General features: G+C 37.0%; 1 protein-coding gene across 1 annotated transcript; it reads right to left on the bottom strand.

The window, feature by feature from the left end:
- Positions 1 to 7,485: 7,485 nt before the first annotated feature.
- On the bottom strand, positions 7,486 to 8,430 carry LOC110302226 (olfactory receptor 145-like). Its single transcript, XM_021173047.1, has one exon. It carries the CDS (start codon positions 8,428 to 8,430, stop codon positions 7,486 to 7,488), a length of 945 nt encoding a protein of 314 aa, XP_021028706.1.
- Positions 8,431 to 8,637: the final 207 nt, after the last annotated feature.

Raw genomic sequence — 8,637 nt, 5'->3', positions numbered from 1 at the left:
GATACTTCTGTAAAACAACTCAATGTATCTGGAAAAATATGTTTTCTGAACATTTGTTAATATAGTAACTACTGACATATTTTTCTAAATGAGCAATAAAATGATATCAATATATTACGACCTGAGGGACACAACTTAATCATGTTGAAATTTATAAAAAGTGACAGAAATATGGAAACAAAACTGAGACAAGATTATCTGAAAGAAAAGTTATTAAGACAATTCTCTTGAAGTGAAGATGTGGCAACAGTAGTAAATCATACATGCATGAAAAAGTAGCTTTGTGTGTACACAAAAGTTAAGGTCCTTCAACTTCTTTACATGCTTTTACATCCAAATAAAATGGGTATCTCTGGAATTTCATCAGGGCATCCATCAGTGCAATTGTTACATCATTGTTTTACAGACGATAGATTAGAGTATTGTACATGAGGTGATATTAGTGTAGAAAACAGAAGAAAAATCCCTGATCCATACTAAGTGAATATTTAAATACATAAATGCTCTGAACTCCATGATAAGACAGGGCAACTATGTGAGAGCCACAGGTACTGGAGGTTTTTACTGTTCTTGAGTAGATATGATGTAGCATTATATATACTATATGTTATATAAGGCTGCACACTGAGTTGGTATACACAGTATATATCTTTGAAAATTTTCTGTAATTCCTAGGACTCATTCATGTCTCCATTATTTTATTAGATATCTCAATTTCCCTATAATGACTAGCAATAAAGAAAATTCCTCTAAGGAAGAAACCATACAATTCTTTAGACATATTTGCAAGGTTTTGGATATCATACAGAAGAATTCATGAGATGAGGAGAGATAGTTGGTACCATAAGCTTTATATACTATACCCTAGCATCTCAATACAGTCTCCTCTACTCCATTCTAGCTGCACAGAGGAAGAATAAAAGATAAAAACTAGTTTACAAAGATTATTTTCTGAGTGAGAAAGAAATATAGTAAATTGGTGTGTTACTTACATTATAGGTTAAGTATGAAAGAATGCCCCTCAGTATAATTACACATAAAATCCTCATGCATACAGTACACATCAGTTTCTGTAAAGGGACAAATGATGTTATTGTGTTCCTGAAGTAACACCTGGAGCTGCAAAATCTGTCTTGTTACCAGACTAACAATACAGCTAGTACACAAAGGTTCAAATGCAAGAATTAGAAACACTAAGTCAGAGATTATATTGCTGAGTTTCTTGCTAGTCTGTAAACTAGTTGTAATATCTTGGCCACAGGAATAAGATGAACAGAGACTTGATTAAGTTAGCCTGCCTCCCTCCCTTCAGAGAACTTGGTGCTGACCCCATATTTGTGTGTCCACATTCCTGTAGGAGGCTTTTGCTCTGAATATGTCAGAGCTGATTAGTCATAGAGTCTTACACTTACTGGCAGTCAGAGTCTTTTACATTTACCAGAAAAAAAGGAACATAGCTCATGTGCACACACACATACACACACGGAGACACACACGGAGACACACGCACAGACACACACAATCAGAGAGAGAGAGAGAGAGAGAGAGAGAATCCAGGAATTTCTATACAGTAGAGATCATAGCATTATTTAATGATTCAAAAAGGATGTGAAAGAAAGATACAGAGCTTATTGCAAGAAGACCATGCTATAGAGCAGATGCAATTAGCTTGAGGCTTATGGAGTTCTTCCGCACTTCATTAGATATTAATAGTGATCTCCTTTAGGATTTCCTTATGGTGATAAATTAGGAAGGGAAGAAACGATACACATGTTTGTATCCTAGTTCATGATAGTTGATATGAATGTCATACTAGGAATTATGCAGTTCCTTGAATATGGGTGATAGGATCCATGCAGTGATTTATAGAGAAGCAAATATAATTAATGCCAGTAGAATTGAATAATTCCTACAACATATATATGTACTGTGTATTATGTATTATGCTGTTTATATTTTGATTCCCTATTTAAGTAGTCAAGTGTGAATATTTAAGAATTCAGAAAAAAAGTTGTACTTTGGTTTTTAAACAAAAACACTGTGTGGTAAAACTAATTATTTCTTTAAAATGTATTTAGATTTTGTTATTCTGATGAATAAGTATTTCTTTACACTTAAGGGATTAGAATTCTGTACACTGGGATACAGGCCATTGGTAGAGTGCCCTGCTACATCCCCTTTTCATATCCAAAAGAGATGCAGTCAATCCAAAATAATCGATCTCTTTGTTTTCCTGCCGATATCCCCTCCCTCCTGCTCTTAAGATCTTTCTGCCCAATCTTCCAAGAACTTGCTTGCACCTTGGGGTAAGGAAGTATGATGTAGATGTCCTAATCACAGCTTGGTGTTGGTTATCCCTCACTCACCAACTCCTTCACCCTATCCTCCCTCCTATAACAATCAGGCAAAATCCTTTCGAATGTACTAACTAATCACTAGTTTCTACCACTCAAAAGCCGAAAAGGTCAGCAGACAGCATCTGAGGACCATAACAAAGACATTTCCACCCTGCTCTAATCACCTACCTAGTAAACCTCCTGGTATTTTGAAAATGCATTGATTTTTGCTTTACTTTCCTTTGTTCTGTTATTATGAAAGTCTTCAAAAAATTGTTACAGCACTGCAACATGGTATTTGCAGCCACATGAATACATGTCTCTGAGCTGCAGTCCATCCAAAATAAACAATCTCTTTGCACAGAGAACAGCCATTTACTCTCCAAGACTTCTCCTATAACCTATATTGGTTTTGTTGTTGCTGTTTGTTTTGTTTTAAATAGCTCAGCATGCCCCTAAGTGGACAAGATGTGAACATTTTCAGACTTCCTTTTGTAAACTTCCTTGATGGGAACTATGACTTTTCCATCAGGGATTTTTTCTGTTCCTTGACTACTTAATTCCAAGAAATAACAACTCTGAGACTAGATATTTATTAATAAATGCTTATGCAATAAGCTTCAGCTTGTTGTCTGACTAACCCCTAACTTCTCTTTTTTTCTTCTAACCTGAGTTTTGAAACTTGGCTGGTTTCCTCTCCATGTCTTCTTATGTTCACTTCCACAGCCTTTCCTTGCAAATCTCTTCTTATTCTTTCAATTAATTTATTTAATCATTTATTCCCTTAACATGCCAATCACAGCCCCCCTCCCTCTTCCCTTCTCAGTTCCACCCTTACAAATCTCTAGCTCCATTACCCTTTCCACTTCTCCTCAGAGAGGTAGAAGCCAGCTTTGGTACCACCCCAACCTGGGATATCTAGTATAAACAGGACTAAGCACATCCCCTCCCACTGAGGTCCAACCAGGCAGTACAGTTAGGGGAAGGTGATGCAATGGCAGGCAACAGAATCAGAGACCACACCTACTCCACTTGTTAGGAGATCACATAAAGACCATCTGCATATGGCTATAAATGTGTAGGGGGCCTAATTCCAGCCCCTGCACATTCCTTAGTTGGTGATTCAGAAAGAGTGAGCCCCTGTGTGCTCGTTAGTTGACTCTGTAGGTCTGCTTGTGGTGTCTTCGACACACACACACACACACACACACACACACACACACACACACACACTCGATTTTAAAAATCAAATGGACCTAACAAATATCTACAGAACCTTTCACACAAACACAAAAGAATATACCTTGTTCTCAGTCCCTCACAGAACTTTCTCCAAAAATGACCATATAATTGATCACAAAGCTGGCCTTAAAAGATAGAAGAAAATTGAAATAACCCCCTTGCAACTTATCAGACCACCAGGGATTAAAGCTGCCCTTCAATAACAAAAGAAACAACAGAAAACCTACAAACTTGTAGAAACTGAGTAACATTCACTGAGTGATCACTGGGTCATGGAAAAAATACCAAAAGAAATTAAAGACTTCCTAAAATTCAATGAAAATGGAGGCACATATACCCAAACTGACAGGATACAAAGAATGCACTCCTAGGTTGCAAATTCATAGCACTAAGTGCCTTCATGAAGAAATTAGAAAGTTCTCATATTTAAAAGTACACCTGAAAGCTCTAGAAAAAAAGAAGCAAACACACCCAAGAGAGGCAAAAGGCAGAAAATAAACTCAGGGATTCGATCAATGATTTAGAAACAAATAAAACAGTACAAAGACTCAATGAAAACATGAGCTGGTTCTTTGAGAAAATCAAAATATAGACAAAACCTTAGCCAAACTAGCTAAAATGGAGAGAGTCTGCTAAGGAAACAGAAGCAGTCATTAAAACTTTCCCAATTAAAAAGGCCCAGGGCCAGATGGTTTTAGTGCATAGTTTCAAAGAGGAGCTACAATAATACTAGAAAAACTATTTCGGCCGGGCGGTGGTGGCGCACGCCTTTAATCCCAGCACTTGGGAGGCAGAGGCAGGAGGATTTCTGAGTTCGAGGCCAGCCTGGGCTACAAAGAGAGTTCCTGTCTCGAAAAACCAAAAAAAAAAAAAAAAAACTATTTCACAAAATAGAAGCAGAGGGAACACTACCAAACTCCTGCTTGTGGACGTTGTACATCGTGGTGCGGAGCCTAGTGCGCACCACGATGTACAACGTCCACAAGCAGTGATCTCCCCCATTCTCCACCCCCCACTCATATGTCCTTGGCCATCAGCTTCTTTATTGACAGGTGATGCTTATAAAATATTCCCTTTACACTTCCTGAGGTTTTAATGAATCTGATTTTTACATTGTTTTGAATTCTAAGTAAACACTGTAGCTTCTCTTGCTTTGAGTTAACTTGAAAATCACTAAGCTTGGCCTTATTGCAAGTGATCAACATGATATATATTCCGTAGCTTAACTTTGCTATGAATATCTTCCTGGTTTGTGGATTATGATGATGGTGGTGGTCTGGGAACTTTACATAGATGTTTGCTAAAGGCACAAACTCTCTAGTTGGGTCTGTGGATTGTTACAGTGTGATGAAGTGGGCATAAACTTGACACCTTAGCCTTTGTACTGTATGTTTGTTCAGAGGCCATTTTGGAAACTATCATTTATTTCTCTGGGAGCCTAGATTTGTGCTCTCAACCTAAATGGCTGTCTTTCTTCTTCTCATAGTCATAATCCCCCAAATTAACTTTCAGGTGAACAATACAAGTCACTTTAGCAAACATTGGCACTAAAAAATGTGCAAATATTATTCATCAACTTAAAACTATATTTCTTTAAATAAAATTGCATCTTCCCAAAGTTTCAGACTGCATTGCACTTTTCCTTTTTGCCTCTTTATTATTTTGGGGGTTTTTTTTTTGTTTGTTTTATCTAATTTTTTTGCTTGATTTATTGGTTTGATGTTTGATTGGGGAGTGTTGTTGATTTGTTGGTTGGTTTGTTCATTTTGAAAGACACAGTTTCCTTGTATATCACATGCTGGTTTATAACTCAGTATGTGGCTTTAAGGAAGGACTTGAACTGATCATCTCTCTGCTTCAGACTTTCATCTGTAGGATTACAGTGTATAATACAATATATACACCACAACTGGTAAGTGTGTTTGTTCATTTGCTCTACTTTATGTTTTTCTCACTATAGGCTCTTATAAATATAATGTAGCTGGGTCTGGTGATTTATTCCAATAATGCTAACAACTCTGGATCCTGCTGCACTCAAGACCTACCTGGACACCAGGTAGGGCTATAGGTATTATGGGTAACTCATTAAGAAATTGTATCATATACAAAATTAAAAGGAGGAATGCTTATATGTGGCACAATATATGTAAAGTCGTATGTTTAATGCCTGATACACAAAGATTTGAAATGTATAAGTTATACCAATGTGACACTTGCTTTTGTCTTCCATAAAAATTAAAAATTTAAACAGTGCAATAAACCTATGGTTTAAACAAAGGAGATAGTTTTCTCACAGCTCTGGTTTCCACAAGTATATCATCAAGTATGGCTTCTGTGTCTGGTCTTCTGAGGTTTCCTCTTCCTTTGGATTACAGACGTCTGTGCTCTTGCTGTTCTCATCTGGTTCTTCCTATGTATATGTCCATGCTTAATGCATAATTGTCCCCATTTCTTTTCATATAAGGACACTAGTCAGATTGGTTTAGGGATAACCTTAATATTCCAAATTTATTTAAACTTATCACATTATTTAGAACCTAGTACTGTTATAGCCAGTCCACTGTTCTGGGGAATGGGACAGCAACAAAAGCTTCTTCATGATAATCACTCATCTATAAAGAAAGGGAAGACAGAGGGGAACTGCACTGAGAGAGAACCATACAGTTCTTTCTCAAGGGAAAAAAAAGTATAATTTTTTATCCATACTTCTTTGCTTGCAAACATATATTGCAGTAAGTCATTGGTCTGTTACCAGGCCTCTGGCTTCTGCTTTTCTAGCAATACTCGAACCTCTCTGGGACTCCTTTTTGATATTCTATTATTGCCTTGTATCAGGGAGATCCTGTAGTTTTGGATCTGTAGAACTGGTCCCTAATGTACTCCAGCAGGAAAATGTTGAGGTGTTGGATATGAGGCTGAAAGATACCTCAGCTGATCAAACATCAGGCTTTCCTGCACTGCTACAATGGGGCCAGCTCTCCTGGAATCACAATTCATCAACTCCTCTTTACCAAACTGACTTACACCTATAGAGAAAAGACTAGACTGAAAAGGACATTTCCCATCCATACTTCAGTCTTTGGAGAAACTGGAAAGCTTTAAAATAAAATCTCCTAAAAATCTTCCCAGCATATTATTAACTGAATTATTGAGTTACTTTTTTCTAAAACTTCTGAAATAATTATCTCAGTGGCACAGAAACATTAAACTTCTGAAGGTACTCTAAGCAAGAACTCACAATTGTGCTTTTGATGTAACTCGGTAAAAGAGCCTAGCATGCAACAGAACCTGAGACTCCAAAGTCACACTGGCAAAAATAGAAAATAAATGTGCTTTTTTTGAATCTCATGATCCTACTAGTTCTGAGTATATCATCCAGTGTTTTGTATTTAAATACTTGTGATTTTTAAGTCCAGCCACAAAAACAAAACAAAACAAAAACAAAAACAAAAAAAAAAAAGGAAAATGTGTTTGATCAGCTTTCAATACTGACAAAAAGATATAAATGGTTTTGAGAAATTACAAAAGAAGCTATTCTTTGTAGTGGAAAGGATAATGGATTAACCATGCTTTATTTTCTTTACTTCTGAACTTTCCCATACAATTAACTTAATTTTGCATAATATTAACTATATTTGAAAGCAAATTATTCTCATATTTTTTAAATGTTGATCTTTTGGGTTTTTGTTTGTTTGTTTGTTTTTGTTTGGATGGTTTGGTTGTTTTGATTTTTGTTTTTTGTTTCTTTGTTTGTTTGCTATTGCTGATTTGAAAGGCTATGATTAAAATCCAGTGTCTTGTGCTTGTAAGCAAATCCTAGGTCATTAAGCTATCTCTCCAGTGCTCTCTTTAGTTGTATACCACACATGCTCTATGATTTTCCTCTCATAGCAAACACAGATTCTACTTAAATAAAAATGCTTCTCTTCAAAGTTTTTCTAAGAGCAATATGGACATCCTTATTCCTTATACTATAGATGAAAGGCTTCAACATTGGTCCCATAATGGTATAAAAAATGGTAGATACTTTATCTTCATCCTCTGATGCACTAGAAGGCTTAACATACATGAAGGCTGCAGCTCCAAAGAAAAGAGAAACAGCTATTACATGGGAGCCACAGGTACTGAAGGCTTTTGACCTACCTTCTGCAGAATGGATGCTGAGGATGTTGGAAAGGATCAAGGTGTAAGAAATAAAGATAGTCAGAGTGGGCATTATTACATTAAAACCTACAACAATGTAAACCACCAGCTCATTGATGGAAGTGCTTGTGCAGGAGAGCTTTAGAAGAGCATTTATTTCACACAAGTAGTGATTGATGATATTGCTATCACAGAAGATCACCTGTAACATATTGGCAGTATGCGCCATAGCTTCCACAAACCCCATCACATACACCCCAACTGTCATCAAGAGGCAGACTCGATGGGACATGGTGACCTGGTAAAGCAGGGGCTTACAGATGGCAGCATATCTGTCATAAGCCATTGCTGTCAAAATGTAGCATTCATCAATAACAAAGAAGCAGAAGAAAAAGAGCTGAGTCATGCACTCAGCATGAGAGATGGTGTTCTGCTTCACAAAACTCACCAGCATTTTGGGGGTTATGACAGAGGAGTAGCAGAGATCTGTGAAGGAAAGGTTAAAGAGAAAGTAGTACATAGGGGTTTGCAGGTGAGGATTCAACACAATCAGAACAATCAGGCCGAGGTTCCCCACCACGGAGAATATATAGACTCCCAAGAAGAAGAAGAAGAGAGGCAGTTGGAGATCTGGCTGCTGTGTCAAGCCAAGCAGGATAAATTCTTTCACTGAAGAGTCATTTCCTAAAGCCATTCTTCCCCAATTCATATCTGTGAGAAGAGTAAATGTAATAACATTACAATAAAATCCAAGCCCTCTCCAACTTACTCCCTTCAATATATGACTAAGAATGAGAAAAGAAAGATAAAATCAAGCCAATCCTTTTCTGTGCCTGTGTTTTCTACATTCTATTGGAGCTGAAAGAAACTAGTGGGGAAACCCAAGTTACAGAAATAACCATAAATATACAGAAAG

Source organism: Mus caroli, chromosome 9, assembly GCF_900094665.2.
Source record: "Mus caroli chromosome 9, CAROLI_EIJ_v1.1, whole genome shotgun sequence".
Lineage (NCBI taxonomy): Eukaryota > Metazoa > Chordata > Mammalia > Rodentia > Muridae > Mus > Mus caroli.
The sequence above is the reverse complement of the archived record's forward strand: the minus strand, read 5'-3'. Positions and strand labels throughout refer to the sequence as shown.

What these genes read in the sequence shown, in the direction of transcription:
- LOC110302226 (XM_021173047.1), bottom strand. Translation starts at nt 8,430, where the DNA reads ATGAATTGGGGAAGAATGGCTTTAGGAAATGACTCTTCAGTGAAAGAA.